Here is a 21,875-nt window from a genome sequence, read left to right as displayed (position 1 = left end):
CCTGCAAAATCGGCAGTGTATCAAATACTTGTTCTCCCCACTGTAGCAGGTCTGCATGTAATGCCTGATCACGTGTTTGTTGTTTTTGTAGTGCATCATCTGAATAGTGGATATAATCAGATTGTTAATGGATTGACTGTGGACATTGTATAACACTCCTATCAGCTATAGGCAGCCTGTCATGACAGGTCCGGTCCATAAGCGACATAACATGAACAGCATCCTTCCTACTGGTTCCAACCTGTTTGATGGGAATCATAGATATAGCAAGGCATACAGGATTCAGGAGAATTCAGCTGCCATGCAGTTTGTGTAGAGAAGACAGAGTGTTGCTGTGAGTACACAGTCTATGTGATCTGGGTCCCGTGAGGATTAGTCAGTAGAGCGTGGTGCTTGCAACACCAGGGTCTGCGGGTTCAATTCCCATGGCAAGCCAGGGCAAAATTGGATTAAAATGTCTGTGCTCACTATTGTCAGTCACTCTGGATCAGACCGTCTGTTTCAGTTTCGTGGTTTATTTGTCTAATGCATCGAACAACACGGCGTCATCCTGTACAATGAAATTCTTATGACACCCGACAACAACACAGCGAGAATAATGAAGAAAAATATATAAACAAAAATATAGCCAAACAAAAAATAAAGCAACAATATACATAACCCTGTACACTAGCAGCAGTTCTAATAGTATTGAATATTATAGATATGGAAAGTAATAATATACATAACAATTAAAACTAGCATATGAGTGTAATATGCTTACGGATGGTACATCATGCAAAGGAATATTATATTGCCCATTAAAAGTACCTGAAAGGACATCAGAGCAACTGGAATGTTTGTGTGTGATCAGTATGATCATGGATCAGTGTTACTGGTTGAGGAGCCTTATGGCGTGAGGGAAAAAACTGTGAGTCTTGTGGTCTGCAGCAGATCAGCTGCCGTACCAGGCAGTAATGCAGCCTGATAGGATGCTTTCAATGGTGCGCCTATAAAAGTTGGTGAGAGTATTGACAGACATGCGCCCCCCCTCCCCCCGCAACTTCCTGAAGTCCACAATCATCTTAGTCTTGCAGGCATTGAAAGAGAGGTTTTTGTCCTGGCACCATGTAGCCAGGTTCTTTACCTCCTCTCTGTAATTATTGTTGGAGATGAGACCCAGGAAGGTTGTGTCATCCACACATTTTAGGATGTGTTAGAGCTGTGTGGCCAGGCAGTCATGCATGAACAGGGAATACAGGAGGGGACTAATTAGACAGAACTGTGGCACTCCGATGCTCGGGGTCAGTGCAGAGGACGTGAGGTTGCCTGTTCTCACCTCCTGGGGTCTGCCTGTAAGGATGTCCAGGACCCAATTGCAGAGGGAGGTGTTGAGTCCCAGGGTTCTGATCTTAGGAACTAGCTTGGCAGGCACAATAGTGTTGAATGCTGTGCTGTAGTCCATGAACAGCATCCTCATGTATGTGTTGCCTTTTTCCAGTCTGGTAAATGACTTAAATGCAGGGATAAGATTTGGTCTATATGTGAAAAGATTGGCTGCCCACGTCGACCCACAACAACCCCTGTTGTAATTTACCAGGCCTCTTGACACGAAGGGGGACGTCCATTTAACCATGTGACCTCTAAGAGACCAGCAGGTCTCACAACTTGTTCCAGGTTGTGTGAGATCCAACCCCCTCTCCCCACTCATTTGGAGCAGGCACATTTGTTTCTTGTTATTGCCATCACCTGTGTTCCTGATCACTGTCCCCTACTTCTGTTCCTCTTTTCCCAGTGTATACGGTCTGCCTTTTTTTGGTCCCGTCCGGTGTAATGTTGTCCTGTTCTGTCTTGTGGTTTAGATTTGTCACATTCTAGTTATTTTATTAAACATCCACCGTTCTCCCCACGCATGCATCCTACCGTAACATCATGACAGCGGCATCGTGTGTGTGTTGAACTGTTCCAGACTGTAAAACAAGTCCAGGTAATGTACCTTCAATAATAAAAACAACCAAAACAAAGTTAGTATGGAAACATTGAAAGAGCTGCGTCATTCCTGATATAAACACAGACTAGATGTACTTCGCAAAGACCGAAAAACAACATTCTGTCACACCTTTATCCTTTGTCCACACGTAGCTGTGCATATGAGTTCACTTGTTTCTTGGAGACCTGTGGGTGTCTTTATACGTGCGGGTGTGTTTCTCTGTGTGGTTGGTTCACGTGTTTCCCAGAAGAACCCAGGGGAAATCTTCACATGGATATAGGGACAGGGACAACACCTGGCCTCTCATATTACCATGTGAATACAAGGGGGAAGCCCCTCATTCAGCTGCTGTGTCTCTGTCTGAGTGAGTTAAACACTAGCACACAAAGGAGCAGCAGCCGCTAGCTGGCTAGGTAGCTTCCATCCCCTTAGCCAGCCGCAGCACAGATGCACTCCGAGAAAGAGGGGGAGGGGACAGCAGACATTCACTCCCTCTCGCTCCGTCTCTGCTTCTTCCCTGTTTTCATCCTTCTGGGCTGGTTGTGAATGAAAGAGAGGGAACGGCTAGAGAATAAGACTGACAGATGGAAGAAAAACTTAAGTCACTTGTGTTTAATGGAATAGAGCAGATGCTCTGAGGCTCCCTGGCCCTGCCTACAGTATACCCAGTTTATGAGATAACAGAGATCCTAGTATTCGGAGCCAATGCAGAATACAGCCCCAGCACACTGATGCTATGGACAGAAATAATGAGAGAGAGAGGTGGAGAGAGAGAGAGAGAGAGAGAGAGAGTGGTGGGTGGAAGGTGCAGGAGGGTAGAAAGGGAGGGAGGACCATGAGGGGAGGGGAGATTTGAGAGGCGAGTCTGTGTGCCGACGCCGGAGGAGGAATCGCAGTGAAAGAAACCGTGTGGCTGCACTGAGGAGGGAGACACACTGAGGAGGACAGACCATTGCAGAGAGAACGGTAGGAAAATGTCTGTGTTGATGCTACCGTCATGTCCGCTCCTGATTATCTGTCTCCAGTGTTTCTGCGATCGGCTGAAGGAAGATGGGTTGTATTCTGTGTGTCGGACAGCCGGCGACATATGTGAGGGGGAAAACAGAGCACCGTAGCACTGCAGAGAGAGAAGTATGAGGGGAGGGCGGGAGAGAGGGTGAGAGTGACTGAGATAAAGGGACAGAGATCTCATCTGGCAGAGGAGGCTACAGAGCCAGAGGAAGTAGGAACGGACAGATGGAGAGAAAGATAGGAAATGACAGGGTGAGGGAGCTCCCTGCCTGTGAGCCTGTCTGACAGGATGGATGTTTTGGTGCGTGGTGGAGGAGGGGACAGGGTGGATGTTCTGGTGAGTGGTGGAGGAGGGGACAGGGTGGATGTTCTGGTGAGTGGTGGAGGAGGGGACTGTCGATTTGTTATGCACGGTGGAGGAGAGGACAGGGTGGATGTTCTGGTGAGTGGTGGAGGAAGAGAAGACAGGGTGGATGTTCTGGTGAGTGGTGGAGGAGAGGACAGGGTGGATGTTCTGGTGAGTGGTGGAGGAAGAGAAGACAGGGTGGATGTTCTGGTGAGTGGTGGAGGAAGAGAAGACAGGGTGGATGTTCTGGTGAGTGGTGGAGGAGAGGACAGGGTGGATGTTCTGGTGGGTAGTGGAGGAGGTGGTCTGTCCATTATTGACACCATGCTGGCAGGTCAGCTGTCAAACACTGAATGTTTTCCTCCACATGTGATGATGTGATGTCATACTTCCTATGACGAATGACAATGACCTCATTCCTTCCACTGATGCATGGTCTCAGCACGATCTCACTGTGTGTGTGTGCGTGTGCGTGTGCATGCGTGCGTGTGTCTACACGTTGTTCGTGACTGTATAAAAGTCGCTTGAGTCAGGCTTTGTGCCAAGTTCCGTGTCCCAGCTGTTGTAGAACGCACAAAGATTAGAGGAAGATTGGGGAGTCCGCCTTAAGACCCATGTCTGAAATGAAGGACCCATTTGGTCCCTCGGGCACAGTGCTGTCCAGAGCTAATGGGCTGGGTGTGAGGTGACTGTGTGTTAAACTGAGGCCAGGTGTTAAACAAGACCCAGTCCGTCGGCATCGCCATCGATCAGGCTTGTCACAGAGAACCTGTTCATCACCCTGGGGTTACTAGGTGTTGGGGCGGTTGGGGATGGCGTGGCCGGATTTTGGAGGTTAGCGTGGTAGCCTAGTCGCTAGAGCGTCTGATCAGTCACCAAAAGGTTGTTAGCTCGAATCCCTGAGCCAATGATGCCATTATTTGCCAGGCAGTTAACTCTAATTGGTGCCCGGGTGTTGCGGTAAATAAGAATTGGTTGCCAGTCAACTTACCTGCTGAGAATAACAGATAAGAACAGTGTCTGCTGTTTGCAGATTAGTGTGGCAGGTGTGTGTGGGTTCGGGGGAGGGGTTTCAGAGCCCTGCATGTCACCGCCCGGCCTCTGACTGCTGTGTGGCGGGGGGGTGGGGCTGAGACTCTGGGTTCTGGTCCATTTGTTACTGGCATTGTGCCACAGAGTATTCGGTGCATGAGACTTGACAGTTGCTCCGTAATTTCACTCGCTAGCATGTTATTTATAGTATAGTATTACGTAAAATCCCATCCAGGCTCAGAACGCATTTGATCCAGAAAAGTGGGACAGACAGTGTCAACCAGAACCGTGAACACTTCATCCTCCAAATCTATTTAAACCGATTTTAGACACATGCTGCTTTGTGTTAGCTGGCCTTTTGTCAAAAAATCTATTTGCATTACTACAAAACTAAACATTAAATATTTCTCTTGTCATTTGAACCCAGTGACATCAACAGAATGTGGTTCAGGCTTCTGTTTAATAATGAATTAGACATTTCAACCTGCACTTCCTTGGGCTGACATGATAACTTGTTGGTATATAACAAACCAGAACAGGGTACAGTTGTCAGCATTCAGGAGACCGGGAAAACGGTAAGACTTTTAGGCTTCTGGTTATTCCAAAAATATTATTTCAGTTAGATTAATTGTTTTTTATATTCAATTTTTATATTTCATTCTTATCTAAGCGACCATGACAGAACTGTTATGCTTTTTTTTTTACAAAACAGATAAGCCAATGTTTTAATGAAATTACAGTTGTATTTCATGTGAATAACATGATTATGGGAATTACTCATCCATCAGATATTAATCACCCACTTATCAAACACTAATCATTCACCCGTCAGACACTAATCACCCACTCATCAGACACTAATCATCCACCAATCAGAAACAAATCACCAACCCATCAGACACTAATCATCCACCCATCAGACACAAATCACCCACCCATCTGACTCAGACACTAATCACTCAGCCATCAGCCACTAATTATCCACCCATCAGACACTAATCAGACACTAATCACCCACCCATCTGACTCAGACACTAATCAACCAACCATCAGACACTAACCACCCATCAAACCGACATTAGCGATACATTACGCAGACACTAACTGCCCACAAACCAGACATCAACCAGTCACAAACCAACCAGACACTGACCACCAACCAACCAGACATTAACTACCCACCAACCAACCAACCAGACACTAATAACCCACCAACCAGACATAACCAGCCACAAACCAACCAGAGACTGACAACCAACCAACCAGACATTAACCACCCACCAACCCACCAACCAAACACTAACCACCAACCAACCAGACATTAACCACCCACCAACCAACCAACCAACCAGACATTAACCACCCACAAACCCAACAACCAGACATTAAGCACCAACCAACCAGACATTATCCACCCACCCACAAACCAAACACTAATCACCAACAAACCAGACATTAACCACCCACCAACCAATCAACCAGATACTAATCACCAACCATGCTGACACTGGGCATACATTAACCAAACAGTAATCACCCATCAACTGAACACTATCCACCCATTAACCAGACACCAACCAACTACCAACAAGACACTCATCACTCACCAACCAGACATGAATCATACATTATCAGATTTTAACAACACATTATCTAGACAGATATTAATTATTTTGAAAGTTCATAAGAACAGTAGTCACTTGATGAAGATGAGCGTGCTGAGCAAATCAAAAATCTGCTTTTCTCTACAGTACCTTATTACAGTCTGGGTTCTCTCTGACTCAGTTTGATAACTGTACTCTGATAAGTGGTACTTAGGTAGGAAATCAACAGGAAAATCATCACAACTGCATTCTGAGCCAGCATCATCTGGACAGGTATGAAATCTACAGGAAAGTCCTAATAAGTTTACTCTGAGCCAGCACTTGCCTATCCATTACTTACGTTTATTTGATATGCCACGACAACAGTGGATGCTGAAGAGGAAGTACAGGACCAAAATCCTAACCGGCGGCTGGCTTCAGAGAGAGTTGGACTGAGTCAGGCTATAAGTCTTATGAACTGAGTTGGACTGAGTTGGACTGAGTTAGGCTATAAGTCTTATGGACAGAGTTGGACTGAGTCAGGCTATAAGTCTTATGGACTGAGTTGGACTGAGTCAAGCTATAAGTCTTATGGACTGAGTTGGACTGAGTCAAGCTATAAGTCTTATGGACTGAGTTGGACTGAGTCAAGCTATAAGTCTTATGGACTGATTTGGACTGAGTCAGGCTATAAGTCTTATGGACTGAGTTGGACTGAGTCGGGCTGTAAGTCTTATGGACTGATTTGGACTGAGTTATGCTGTAAGTCTTATGGACTGATTTGGACTGAGTTAGGCTGTAAGACTTATGGACTGAATTGGACTGAGTTAGGCTGTAAGTCTTATGGACTGAGTTGGACTGAGTTAGGCTGTAAGTCTTATGGACTGATTTTGACTGAGTCAGGCTGTAAGTCTTATGGACTGAGTTGGACTGAGTGTGTCTGTTATTCGCTGTGTGTGTCCTTGTAAGTTTGACCTGTGGAAATGACAAGCTGAATGGCCGCAAGCCAAAGGCTCATGCAAATGACGCATGGGGAAATGTCGAAATCAACCAAGAGGATTGCTCAGAGGAACTGGAAATATGACGCCAGTGTTTACATGTTTGTGTTTGTTGGAGTTAGATAACATTTGGTGTTGTTCATGACTTGGAATCCTTTTGCAGGATTTGTCCAATTCTATTGCTAGAATTAGAATATGCTTAATGAATACACGTATCTGGGTATTTGATAAACCCACCAACCAATCAAATCGTCCTACATCTGCAGTTGTCTCTTCTGCTTCTATAGACTCCCAGCCTAAAACCAAGTTATTACATGCAAATGTACTGAATGTGGGTGTTTGATAAAGTCAAGTTAAAGTATTTTCTTTATCAAATGCACCGAATAACATAGCGTCATTCGGAAAACAATAAAATTATTTTATTCGACATCTACGTGTGCGTTAAGAAATACATAAAGCTGCAGCTTGTGTGCATTGCTGTTTGCCGTTTATTTATTGGTATGAATATTTGACAGGAGCTTTAGCTTGTCCCTCCCTACACAATAAAAGTGAATGTGTTCATCCACACTGGCGCCCTGTTCCCCACACAGAGAACCATTGGTGGTCCGGAACTTGTGGGCGCCTGGGTATGAAAACTAGGGTGTCATTTAGGACACACCCTGTGACTATAGATCACTGAACTCCATTACAACTGAGAGTACTTCCTGGTTCTCCCATATCCCTCCCACTTCTCCCTCCCCCCAGTGTCCCTCCACCGTCGCCCTGGCCCCCACTGTAACACTCCTCTGGGTCTTCCGCACTGCCTTTGCCTCTCTCTCGATAACTCTTTCTTTTAGTCTTTTTCTCCCCCTCAGTCTGTATTTTAATTTCAATTCAAATTACTTTTTTGGCACTCTCAGGAAAAGAACATTAGTTAATGAATTCACAACAGAACCTCATTAAAGCAACTCTTTCCCTTCCCCTGCTCCCTCTCTCTTTCCCTCTCTCTTCTCTCTCTTTCACTCTATATTCTCTCTCTTTCTCTCTCTCTTCTCTCTCTTTCCCACTCTCTCTCCTTCTCTGATGATCTCATCGTGAGGCTGTGTGCAACCTGTCCTGGTGATCATGTAATCCCCCCCCCAGAGAGACCTCACTGTGTTCTGTTTCAACGCTAGAAAGTTTCCATATTTGATGAAACACCTATGGTACAGCTTCTTTCATCCATACCATACACAATACACAGACAGTGTTTTTTGATGTGGTTTCAAATTTAATGATGAGAATGTTGCCGCTCAATTTCTAGTCTACACTGTCGTCTGGCATGTGTGTTGTTGCCGGGGGCAATGGGGTTGTTCTGGAGCAGTGTGGCACCTGAAGGACTAGAAGACCCCCGCTGTTCCCAGAGTGAGGGGGAGGCAGGTAGAACCAGGCCAAGGTTAGACACCCACGGTTACCAGAGAGGGGGAGGCAGGTCGAACCAGGCCAAGGTTAGACCCCCACTGTGTCCAGAGAGGGGAAGGCAGGTTGAACCAGGTGAAGGTTAGACCCCCACTCTCAGGCTTCCCCAGGACTAGTAATCAATGACCTTATCATCCCTTGGTCACGACGTGGAGGTCCTAATCCTCTGCCTGCCTGTTATCTGGCACTGTGTCCTGTGTGACTCAGTGTGTGTGTGACTCAGTGTGTTTGATTCAGCAGTGGCGCTGGCAGCTGAACTCCTGTACACAGTGGGTACATAATTTTTAAAAAAATATATTTATTTTTTTACATATATATCTTGAAAATAAACAGCTAATTCTGTTTTTGGCTAATGTTTTTATTGAATAATGTGCTTGAGACTCAATCACGTTACCCTAAGCCAACGAACTGTCACAAACACTCAAGCTGTTTGACATTTAAAGGCCGATGATTGGTGTTAAAGTCACCAGCTTGTGGCTATAGATCATTGCAAGACCAGTATTAGAATAGAAATTAACAAACTAAAAATATGAATTCTGGCTTTTGAAAATAAAAGAGAACTATCCTATTCTGCAATAGTTTGATGCAATGGGGATACGCAGAATGAACTTCAAATAGGTAGGAATGCTATTTCATTTTCTCATCTGGCTTTTCGGATTGTTTGTTGTGGAAGCTTGGTTTTGTCTTGCTGTTGCAAGGTGTTGTTACTAGCTTCAGTTAAACTAGCTTTTTAACTGTTCTTATCATGATGCTGCTAACCGTTGCTTTGGCGATTAATATCTACTTTTATTGAACGTTTCTCTGCACTATAAAAAACAATAACAGCATGGATCAATCTCTCTTTTGCTTGCTCAGTCACGGAGTTAACTGCATTTGTGCGCGCGTGGGAACCTTGATGTTAAAGGTAGCCTACAAGTGGGCAGTTCTTGTGCGTGCCATGAATTAGAATCCTGCCAGAGCCACTGTGACTCAATGTGTGTGACTTGGTGTGTGTGACTCAGTGAGTGTGCATGGCTGTCTTTGTTTCCCTGTTCTAACCTCAGGTGTCTTCACAATTCATAAATTTGTATTACTATGTGTACACAGCATATTTCTGTATCATTTTGACAACATTTAGAACTTACTTTATTATAATAATACCCTGGATATTGTGAAATTTACGCATTGATTTTGAAAATATGACTGATCATGCAAAAAAACTATTTTATTTAAGGAGAGTGATCATATGAAGTCATTTATTATCATGTAGTTGTTTGGCTCCTTTTTAAATCATTATGAAAACAGAAATCACCTAAATGGCCCTGCTCAAAAGGTACATACCCTTGAATGTTTGGCCTTGTTACAGACACACAAGGTGACACCCACAGGTGAAAATGGTAATTAAAGGAGAATTTCCCACACCTGTGTCTTATTAAATGGTAATTAGTGTCTGTGTATATATAGTCAATGAGTTTGTTAGCTCTCACGTGGATGCACTGAGCAGGCTAGATACTGAGCCATGGGGAGCAGAAAAGAACTGTTAAAAGACCTGCGTAACAAGGTAATGGAACATTATAAAGATGGAAAAGGATATAAAAAGATATCCAAAGCCTTGCAAAAGTCAGTCAGTACTGTTCAATCACTTATGAAGAAGTGGTAAATTTAGGGATATCTCGATACCAAGCCAAGGTCAGGTAGACCAGAAAGATTTCAGCCAAAACTGCCAAAAGAATAGTTCGGTATTCAAAGAAACCCACAGGTAACCTCAGGAGAAATACAGGCTGCTCTGGAACAAGACGGTGTGGTTGTTTCAAGGAGCACAATACAACGATACTTGAATAAAAATTAGTCGCCAGAAAGAAGCCTTCACTGCGCCAGTGCCACAAAAAAGCCTGGTTACAATTTGTCCAACAACACCTTGACATGCCTTACAGCTTCTGGCACACTTTAATTTGTGTGCATGAGTACAAAATAGAGCTTTATGGTCACAACCATAAGTGCTATGTTTGGAGAGGGGTCAACAAGGCCTATAGAGAACAGAACACCATCCCCACTGTGAAGCATGGTAGTGGCTCACTGATGTTTTGGAGGTGTGTGAGCTCTAAAGGCACAGGGAAACTTGTGAAAATGTATGGCAAAATGAATGCAGCATGTTATCAAAAAATACTGGCAGACAATTTGCATTCTTCTGTACGTAAGCTGCGCATGGGACGCTCTTGGCCTTTCCAGCATGACAATGACCCTAAGCACAAGGCCAAGTTGACTTTCCAGTGGTTACAGCAGAAAAAGGTGAAGGTTCTGGAGTGGCCATCACAGTCTCCTGACCTTAATATCATCAAGCCACTCTGGGGAGATCTCAAACGTGCGGTTCATGAAAGACGACCAAAGACTTTGCATGACCAGGAGGCATTTTGCTAAGACAAATGGGCAGCTATACCACCTGCAGGAATTCAGGGCCTCATAGACACCTATTACAAAAGACTGCATGCTGTCATTGATGCTAAAGGGGGCAATACAAAGTATTATTTCATTCTTTTCTTTGTTGCCATGTTTTGTTTTCTGTTTGTGCCATTATTTTATGACCTACAGTTGAATGTGAATCCCATAAGAAATAAAAAACATGTGTTTTGCCTGCTCACTATTGTTTTCTTTACAAATAGTACATATATTACCAATTCTCCAAGGTTATGCAAACTTTTGAGCACAACTGTATCTGTACATCGCAAAATTAGAAACTTGAATGAATTTGACCTATTTCCGCAATAGACAATAGGACAAAGACATAGACATATGATATAGACAAGATATAGACACATACATAAGATATAGATATAGACATAGACAGAATTTAGACACAGACATGGGATATAGATATAGACAGACATAGGATATAGACACAGACATAAGATATATACATAGGATATAAACATAGACATAAGATATATACTTAGGATATAGATATAGACATAGACAGGATATAGACACAGATATGGGATGTAGACATAGGATGTAGACATAGAATATAGACACAGACAACAGAATACATGTTAAAGAATGACCATGCTGTGTAGTTTAATGCTGGGTTTGGTCACAAGGTGGCCTTTAGTATACATACTACATTTTGTTGTGTTTCCAAGAAAGTCATCCTCCTATGCTTTTTCAAGACAGTACATGTGGCTTCAATTAGTTTGTTTCCTCCTTTCATTCTGGTGTATTTGAAGAAATCATGCGTTCATACTTTTTGTTTTGCCTTCAGCTTGTTAGTGAAAGCGTTCTACCCTATGTGTTGCGATCCAGGAATAGAGGGACACATTATCACAAGATCTACAGAACAAGAATCCCCTCCCCCGTCCTTTCCTCCGCTCCTCATTCTCCCCTCTGCTGTAATTACCTCCGCTGCATGTCGGGGGGGGGGTAGGATCTGAAACACACCTTACCTGATAGTAGAATACAGTCTTACTAAACCACCATTGTACAGTGTTGCTGTATCTGCGTTCAGCAGGAAGTCCTCTCCCCCTCACTAGTTATTGTGCCAGTGTTCAACAGGAAGTCCTCTCCCCCTCATTAGTTATTGTGCCAGTGTTCAGCAGGAAGTAATCTCCCCCTCACTAGTTATCGTGCCAGTGTTCAACAGGAAGTCATACCCCCCTCACTAGTAATTGTGCTAGTGTTCAACAGGAAGTCCTCTTCCCCTCACTAGTTATTGTACCAGTGTTAAGCAGGAAGTCCTCTCCCTTTCACTAGTTATTGTGCCAGTGTTCAGCAGGAAGTCCTCTCCCCCTCACTAGCTATTATGCCAGCGTTCAGCAGGAAGTCCTCTCCCCCTCACTAGTTATTGTGCCAGTGTTCAACAGGAAGTCCTCTCCCCCTCACTAGTGATTGTGCCAGTGTTCAACAGGAAGTCCTCTCCCCCTCATTAGTTATTATGCCACTGTTCAACAGGAAGTCCTCTCCCCCTCACTAGTTATTATGCCAGTGTTCAGCAGGAAGTCCTCTCCCCCTCACTAGTTATTGTGCCAGTATTCAGCAGGAAGTCCTCTCCCCCTCACTAGTAATTGTGTCAGTGTTCAACAGGAAGTCCTCTCCCTTTCACTAGTTATTGTGCCAGTGTTCAACAGGAAGTCCTGTCCCCTCACTAGTTATTGTGCCAGTGTTCAACAGGAAGTCCTGTCCCCTCACTAGTTATTGTGCCAGTGTTCAACAGGAAGTCCTCTCCCCTCACTAGTTATTGTGCCAGTATTCAGCAGGAAGTCCTCTCCCCTCACTAGTTGTTGTGCCAGTATTCAGCAGGAAGTCTTCTCCCCCTCACTAGTTGTTGTGCCAGTATTCAGCAGGAAGTCCTCTCCCCTCACTAGTTGTTGTGCCAGTATTCAGCAGGAAGTCTTCTCCCCCTCACTAGTTGTTGTGCATGCAGAGCTTAATGCAGCTCTTCCATATGAAGCAGTAAACACATCAACCAGATGACTATATAAGTGTCTATAGGAAAAGAGGAAGCTCCACTTCAGCCTGAAAAGATGTTGAAGTTGGCCAGTAGCACATGGACACATTAGGCTGTTTCAGGAGCGTCCAGAGGGCAGTGTGACGCGTTCCAACTCTTGCTCTTTTAACCGTGTCCTCTCCTATTTCACTCTCTCCTCTCCTATCTCACTCTCTCCTCTCATGTCTCACTCTCTCCTCTCCTCTCCTATCTCACTCTCTCCTCTCCTATCTCACTCTCTCCTCTCCTATCTCACTCTCTCCTCTCCTATCTCACTCTCTCCTCTCATATCTCACTATCTCCTCCCCTATCTCACTCTCTCCTCTCCTATCTCACTCTCACCTCTCATATTTCAATCTCTCCTCTCATATCTCACTCTCTCCTCTCCTATCTCACTCTCTCCTCTCCTATCTCACTCTCTCCTCTCATATCTCACTCTCTCCTCTCCTATCTCACTCTCTTCATAACCTCCTGCCTTTCCCTCTATCCCTCTTTTCCTTCTCCTCTTTCCTTTCCTCTCTCTTTCCTTTCTTCCTTTTTCTTAAGTACACACAAAAGTTTCAAATAGATAAAGACATTTTAAATGTTACATCATTAGCTAGGTCACAGTGTTGTCACAATGTTCAAACAATGAACGTATACATTTCAAGGGAATGTAAAAAGATACATTATAGATGTCAACCATGTTGTTTATGCTCCACTGTTTGCCCATTTCAACAGGTCAGAAATGTTACAGTTGTAATTGAACATTGCATCATTTTGCCAAACATAACAGTTTGTTCATGTTTGTTGTGTTTCCAAATTCTTTGAGGATCAGTGTGATCAGTGGGTAACACAGGCCCCTCCAGAATTATTGGGACAGTGAAGAATTTTTACTTATTTTGCTTCTATATTAGGACATGTTGGATTTGTAATCAGACAATTGCTATTAACTTAAGATACTGACTCTGAACTTTTATTAAAGGGGTTTTGTGTACAAAGTGGTGTCACCGTTTATGAATGACAACACTTTTTATACATAGTCCTTATATTTCCGAGCACCATAATAATTGGGACAGATTAGTGATGTGTTTTCCCGTTCTAAACCTCCTGCCCTGAGGAATGAAATCTCGATTCATTGCCAATATTAATTGTTGACTTAGTAATTTGGGATTTTCCCCCAAACATGGCTTTTAATTAGTATGTAATTTTATTTTTTATATATATCACCACAAGATGTTTGCTGTGTTTGTTCTTCAATTAGGCTGAACAGGGTGAATCCATGGTCTGTCGTTCTTTAAGAAGCCAACATGACATTTACTCAGGATATGGTTTTAGCAGTTCTGTAGATGTTTGTCTCAGTTACTGTGTATTGGATTGATCAGACCTTGGTTGCAAATATTAGGAAGATCCAAGAGCTGAGGGAAATGCACTGACACTATGACTCCCGCAGTCTATAATAAACTGACACTATGACTCCCACAGTCAATAATAAACTGACACTATGACTCCCATAGTCTACAATATACTGACACTATGACTCCCACAGTCAATAATATACTGACACTATGACTCCCACAGTCTACAATATACTGACATTATGACTCCCACAGTCAATAATATACTGACATTATGACTCCCACAGTCAATAATATACTGACACTATGACTCCCACAGTCTACAATATACTGACATTATGACTCCCACAGTCTACAATATACTGACATTATGACTCCCACAGTCTACAATATACTGACTTTATGACTCCCATAGTCTACAATATATTGACACTATGACTCCCAACATCTACAATACACTGACTTTATGACTCCCATAGTCTACAATATGCTGACACTATGACTCCCGTGGTTTATAATATACTGAAACTATGACTCCCACAGTCAATAATATACTGACACTATGACTCCCACAGTCTATAATATACTGAAACTATGACTCCCACAGTCAATAATTTACTGGCACTATGACTCCCATAGTCTACAATATACTGACACTATGACTCCCACAGTCTACAATATGTCACTGCCAGAGTGCCATTTGGGACATGCAGTAGATTATGAGGCTGCAGGGTGCGGAGTGACTGTCTGGGGTTTAAACGCCACAGGTCCTGCCCCTGCAGGCTGATGAGGGATGGGGAGTATAAAGAGGAGTGACAGGGGTATTGATCCCCAGACCTGGTGTGAGGTTGCTCTCTGTCCATTACGTTAAGACCTTTTCAGACAGTCGGGGGAAAAGCGCTGCGGTCCCAGCTGAGTACACTGAATTCACCAGCAAGATGGTCCTCTTGTTGTAGACTGTGCCATGACATATCATCCTGCAGGCAACATCTACTGTTTTCTGCTGGTCAACAGCGACAGCCCTGTTTCAGAAATAAAACACATTTCTATTTCCAGCACCTCACCTGAGCCAGGCTGAGCAGCCATCTCTCCCACAACTAACACTTACCTCAACCTATCCCTGGGTTACCTCAACATATCCCTGGGTTACCTCAACATATCCCTGGGTTACCACACCATATCCCTGGTTTACCACACCATATCCCTGGGTTACCTCAACCTATCCCTGGGTTACCTCAACCTATCCCTGGGTTACCTTAACATATCCCTGGGTTACCTCAACATATCCCTGGGTTACCTCAACATATCCCTGGGTTACCACATCATGTCCCTGGGTTTCCTCACCATTTCCAGGGGTTACCTCAACCTATTCCTGGGTTACCTCAACATATCCCTGGGTTACCTCAACCTATCCCTGGGTTACCTCAACCTATCCCTGGGTTACCTTAACATATCCCTGGGTTACCTCAACATATCCCTGGGTTACCACACCATATCTGTGGGTTACCACACCATATCCCTGGGTTACCACATCATGTCCCTGGGTTTCCTCACCATTTCCAGGGGTTACCTCAACCTATTCCTGGGTTACCTCAACATATCCCTGGGTTACCTCAACCTATCCCTGGGTTACCTCAACCTATCCCTGGGTTACCTTAACATATCCCTGGGTTACCTCAACATATCCCTGGGTTACCACACCATATCTGTGGGTTACCACACCATATCCCTGGGTTACCACACCATATCCCTGGGTTACCGCTTAAGGAGAAGAAGGAAACAGATTTGGACTAGATTTTTTGTGACTACTCAGAATTCTGAGAAGAAAGGCCACAATAGGTTTTAATATATTTTTCGGATGGAGGACAGTGCCTTTATCACTGTTGAGCATTTTATATTTTTTAGAAGGACACTTTTTGGTTTTGAAAATATATTTTTCTTCATCCAGGACACACATTGTAAGTCTCCCTGCCAACAGACTGGCCAGCTCTATGGGGACTGATTGTTGGTTGAAACGGCCATTTTAAAGAGTATGCTGCTATACTCCCACGCCTAACAGGAAACAGGAGTTTTATGGATGTGATTGTGTTGCTGGTTGTGGACAGACAGATAGACAATGGGCATGGTGCTTACAGCATGAGTAGTGTCCAGATTGAGAGTGGATCACATTACAGTAACTTACATCTCTACAGTATCTCGTTAACACACAGAAACACACGCACACAGATCAAGGTGAGGCCTTGGCTAGTTAATGCAAAGGATGCGCAAAGCTGTGTGTGGATGGAATGATATACTGGCCTCATTAACCACACTCCAGATCAAAGCACATCTGCTACACACACACACACACACCATGCAATACTTTCAGGCTAACCTAAAACTGTCTGCTATGCCCCTGAATCACCCCTAGCCCACTGACATCTTCGTTATGAACAACAAAGTGTGAAAGAAGAGGACACGTAAAGGAACTATGTGAATAATAGTCCATAATAGTCCATTTTCTTTTGTTTTGGCCAGGCCTTCTTGCTGACCCATGAAAGAAGCCATGCCGGTCCTCTCCGCAGGCACAGGTGAGAGGAAAATCCTCAGCTGCTGCTGCCTTTCTGCATCAAACATACAGTCTCTTAATGTGATCAACCAATCCAAGGAGAACTTTCCTTCAAAGCATATTTCAAATCTGCTGTGTATTATAGTGACCAGTTTATGTTTTTAAGTTTGTGATTTTCAGTAAGACATTTTCTACTTTATCTTACAGAAAATGAATCTGCAGGATGTTTTAACTCGTAAAAAAAACAAATCCAGTTATTCTAGTCAACATAGTAATTCCCGTTTCCTGTTGCTATTACCTTCCTGCTGTAGACAACTGTTTCAAATTAAGATTCTGCAGAATCTCAGGTTTTCTCTGTCCCTTCTGAGGACCCGGTTCTCCCTCCCCCCTCCTCTATGCAGGCCTGCACGAGACTCTGGCTCTGCTGACATCCCAGCTGCGGCCAGATGCCAATCACAAGGAGGACATGGTCTTTCTCAAAGACATCTTCAGTGAGAAGAGCCTCGGCTACCTCATGAAGGTGCAGATGAGACCAAGTTGAGGATAGGGGTTCATGTGTGTCTCACTTTAGTAAGAACCCTTAGCAATGCAGTATACTGTAAGTGTGTGAGGTATATGGCCGATATACCACGGCTACGATCTGTTCTTAGGATTATTGTATGTGTGTGTGTGTGTATGTATGTTTCATCACCAATATCTTGGTGTGTGAGGTCTCTGCCCTCTCTTCCGATTGGCTGTTGCAGATCCACGAGAAGCTGAGGCAGTACGAGCGCCAGAGTCCCACCCCTGTCCTTCACAGTGCAGCTTCACTGGCCGAGGATGTAAGTTCAGCAGCGCCGCCACAGGCACACACAAGCATGCACCCGGCCAGGGTCCAAAGTCCCCTTCCAGGGAAGTCGGTCCAGGTGTGTTAGTTAGGACGGAAGGAGGAGCAAGCCGAGAGGAGCCGTGGAGTGACAGTATGGAAATGAGTCGTGGCTGAAAGTGCTGACTCATCCAAACACTAATGAGACTCCACATCCTGCCTCACCTCACTCTCCTCATGCCAGTTAGTAAGAGGAAAAATGCTGACTCCATGGCTCCTGGCTATGTATTCTCTTCTGTGTGTATGTGTGTGTGTATTCATGTGTGTGTGTGTTTGTGTGTAGTAATGTGTGTGTGTAGATTTTGTTGATTGCTGCTTCAGGCGACACCTGTGAAATTCTACACTGTTAAATTTCGATGTTTCTCTGATTTCTACATTACAATATGCTATACCATTGCTTAAGTCCCATGTTGCTCGATGGAGCATGGTGGTTCACTGACTTGTTGCTCTGGATAACATTGCGTGATAAATGTCCCAAGCTGACACTGCTGGATACACAGGTTCAGAGGTCATGGTGTGACCAGCCACTGCGTTTGGTTTGGCAGGTCGCAGAGGAGCTGCAGAGTGGACCAATGAGTGTTGAGGAGAAGGAGCTCCTACAGCTGTTGACGTCACCCCATCTAAAGGTAAACAAATCAATCAATCAAAGTGGTTTTAATGAAGCCCTCTTTAAAACAGCAGCTGTCACCAAACTATTATACAGATATCCAAGCTAAAGAACACATCAAGGGAAGGAACCTTGAATGAAACCTAGACAGGAACTTGGCTCTGAGGAGCGGTCAGTCCTCTACTGGACTCATAAAGGCAAAGACACAGAGAGTGTTCCAAGTGACTCTGTTTTATTGGATATCTGTGAGTTAACCCCATGACTGGAAGCACTTGTTGAACAAAGACACAAATCTTCCTCCTCCATATCCTATCAGGCAGTTCTGTCAGTTCATGACACGGTGGCCCAGAAAAACTTTGACCCTGTGCTTCCCCCACTGCCTGACGACTTCGAGGATGAGCTGGATGAGGAGTCCGTGAAGATTGTCAGATTGGTGAAGAACAAGGAGCCACTGGTGAGTCCCAGTGACAACACGGAGTGTTGGCGGACTCAAATAATCTTGCAGCAACCAGGTTTTGTACTTGTGGTTTTGATTGGAGGTGGCAAACATTTGTTTACATGAAATAGTCACCACCTGTTACTATCAGTGAATTTACATTGATCTTGAAGCTTCGGTGGACTGATGACATGAAACGGCAATAAAGGATGAAAAGTTTATGGATGTAGAAAGTCTCTGAACTTGTTGTATTCCAGGGGGCCACTATCAGACGGGATGAGTCCACAGGGTCGGTGATCGTGGCTCGCATCATGAGGGGCGGGGCTGCAGACCGAAGTGGTGAGTGATTCCTGTCATGTCTCTTTGTGTCTGATTCAAACCCATTCTGATTCATCCTGTCTCCTTGTGTCTAATTCATACCCACCCTGATTCATCCTGCTTCCGTGTATCTGATTCAAAACCCACTCTGATTCATCCTGCCTCCTTGTGTCTGATCCAAACCCACTCTGATTCATCCTGCCTCCTTGTGTCTGATCCAAACCCACTCTGATTCATCCTGCCTCCTTGTGTCTGATCCAAACCCACTCTGATTCATCCTGCCTCCTTGTGTCTGATCCAAACCCACTCTGATTCATCCTGCCTCCTTGTGTCTGATCCAAACCCACTCTGATTCATCCTGCCTCCTTGTGTCTGGGAATTGATCAATAATACAGCCAGATGTACCTATACATACATAAGTTGATGTCTGATTATAAATGTCAGCCTATGCAGTATTATAAACCAGGTGGTTCGAATCCTGATTGCTGATTTTCTGATAGCTGTGGGTATGACTTTACATCATGTTTTATGTTCTAACTCATAAGAGTAATAAAGCATCTCTGTGATATATTGCCACTGTTCCACTGCTAAGCTCTCTGCACCAGGCACTCCGTGATGCATCCTGCCTAAGAGAACAGCCCTTAGCTGTGAGGTACTGGCAATATACCACAACCCCTTATTGCTTAAGTATAGTGGAGGATGTCAGTGAATGTGGAAAATCACAGCAGGGAATCTTCTCCTATAATGATACTGAGATGGCTCAGAGATGAGAACAAGTTTGACGAACAGAGAGACAGACAAATAGACAGACTGACAAATAGACAGACAGACAGAGAGACAGGCAGATAGACAGGCAGGCAGACAGAGATACAAATTAGGATTTACATAATGTGGTGAGTCAACCACACAGACACACACTCACTGAAAATGTGATGGCAATTCCATCGAGTAGAACTCTTTTAGGAAGTATAGAGACAAAATTCTATTGGCACAATTAGCAGTTTTTATGTACTTGCAAGGAGAGAGGAGTCACGTATTACAAAATAAACTGTGAGGCATCTCTAAAGTAACACAGAACAATCATCAGTACTTATACAGTAAAATGGGTGTGGTAAGATCACGGAGTGCCTGGTGCAGAGAGCTAAGCAGTGGAACAGTGGCAATATATCACAGATATGCTTTATTACTCTTATGAGTTAGAACATAAAACATGATGTAAAGTCATATACGCACAGCTATCAGAAAATCAGCAATCAGGATTCGAACCACCTGGTTTATAATACTGCATAGGCTGACGAGGGCATCTGGTGTGTGATTATGTGGCTGATGAGGGATATTTGGATACAATGGGTGTGTATCATAAGAATGAATAACTTCCAAGGCTTCCTTGTGGGCTTGGTCGAGGGTATGTGAACGCTCTTCAAATCATAGAAAAGGGGAGGAATTCTGTCTGGGTTTTTATATGATGTGTTCCTGTCTGCTCACATAGCATCCAGTACTGATATAACTGACACAGTACTGATAATAACTAATACAGTATAGATATAACTGACACAGTACTGATAATAACTAATACAGCATAGATATAACTGTCACAGTACTGATAATAACTAATACAGTATAGATATAACTGACACTGATAATAACTAATACAGTATGGATATAACTGACACAGTACTGATAATAACCATCAATCAATTAATCAAATGTATTTTATAAAGCCCTTTTTACAACAGCAGTTGTCACAAAGTGCTTTACAGAGACATCCGGCCTTAAACCCCAAATAACTGATACAGTATAGATATAGCTGACACAGTACTGATAATAACTAATACAGTACTGATATAACTGACAGTACTGATAATAAGTAATACAGTACTGATATAACGGACAGTACTGATAATAACTAATACAGTACTGATATAACTGACATGGTACTGATAATAACTAATATAGTACTTATATATCTGACACAGTACTGATAATAACTAATACAGTATAGATATTACTGACACAGTACTGATAATAACTGATACAGTATAGATATTACTGACACAGTACTGATAATAACTGATACAGTATAGATATTACTGACACAGTATTGATAATAAATGATACAGTATAGATAGACAGTGTCTCACAAAAGTGAGTACACCCCTCACATTTTTGCAAATATTTGATTATATCTTTTCATGTGACATCACTGAAGAAATGACACTTTGCTACAATGTAAAGTAGTGAGTGTACAGCTTGTATAACAGTGTAAATTTGCAGTCCCCTCAAAATAACACAACACACAGCTATTAATGTCTAAACCGCTGGCAACAAAAGTAAGTACACCCTGAGGTGAAAATGTCCAAATTGGGCCCAAAGTGTCAATATTTTATGTGGCCACCATTATTTTCCAGCACTGCCTTAAACTTCTTGGGCATGGAGTTCACCATAAGCTTCACAGGTTGCCACTGGAGTACTCTTCTAATGGTGGCCACATAAAATATTGACACTTTGGGCCTAATTTGGACATTTTCACTTAGGGGTGTACTCACTTATGTTGCCAGCGGTTTAGACATTAATAGCTGTGTGTTGTGTTATTTTGAGGGGACAGCTAATTTACACTGTTATACAAACTGTACACTCATTACTTTACATTGTAGCAAAGTGTCATTTCTTCAGTGTTGTCACATGAAAAGATATAATCAAATAGTACTGATATAACTGACACAGTTCTGATAATAACTAACATAGTTCTGGTTTAACTGACACAGTACTGATAATAACTAATACAGTATAGATATAACTGACACTGATAATAACTAATACAGTATAGATATAACTTATGCAATACTGACACAAGCCCTGTTGTCTAGATAGTACTGATATAACTGACACAGTATTAATAATAACTAATACAGTACTGATATAACTGACACTG

General features: G+C 43.4%; 1 protein-coding gene across 4 annotated transcripts in view; it reads left to right on the top strand.

The window, feature by feature from the left end:
* Window positions 1–2,825: 2,825 nt before the first annotated feature.
* The window catches only part of mpp3a (membrane protein, palmitoylated 3a (MAGUK p55 subfamily member 3)), a 39,211-nt gene continuing 20,161 nt past the window's right edge, over window positions 2,826–21,875 (top strand). For 3 of the 4 annotated variants that reach the window (XM_010874726.3, XM_010874725.3, XM_010874724.3), the window contains exons 1-7: window positions 2,826–2,935; window positions 16,687–16,739; window positions 17,119–17,237; window positions 17,461–17,538; window positions 18,128–18,208; window positions 18,506–18,643; window positions 18,883–18,964. In XM_010874726.3, the coding sequence (XP_010873028.1) occupies window positions 16,703–16,739; window positions 17,119–17,237; window positions 17,461–17,538; window positions 18,128–18,208; window positions 18,506–18,643; window positions 18,883–18,964 (535 nt within the window). In that variant the 5' untranslated portion in view covers window positions 2,826–2,935; window positions 16,687–16,702. Of the gene's footprint in view, window positions 2,936–16,686; window positions 16,740–17,118; window positions 17,288–17,460; window positions 17,539–18,127; window positions 18,209–18,505; window positions 18,644–18,882; window positions 18,965–21,875 lie in introns of all 4 variants that reach the window. The other variant, XM_020050992.2, reaches the window with a different exon arrangement.

This window comes from Esox lucius, chromosome 11 (genome assembly GCF_011004845.1).
Source record: "Esox lucius isolate fEsoLuc1 chromosome 11, fEsoLuc1.pri, whole genome shotgun sequence".
NCBI lineage: Eukaryota > Metazoa > Chordata > Actinopteri > Esociformes > Esocidae > Esox > Esox lucius.
This window is presented reverse-complemented; position numbering and strand designations above follow the sequence as displayed.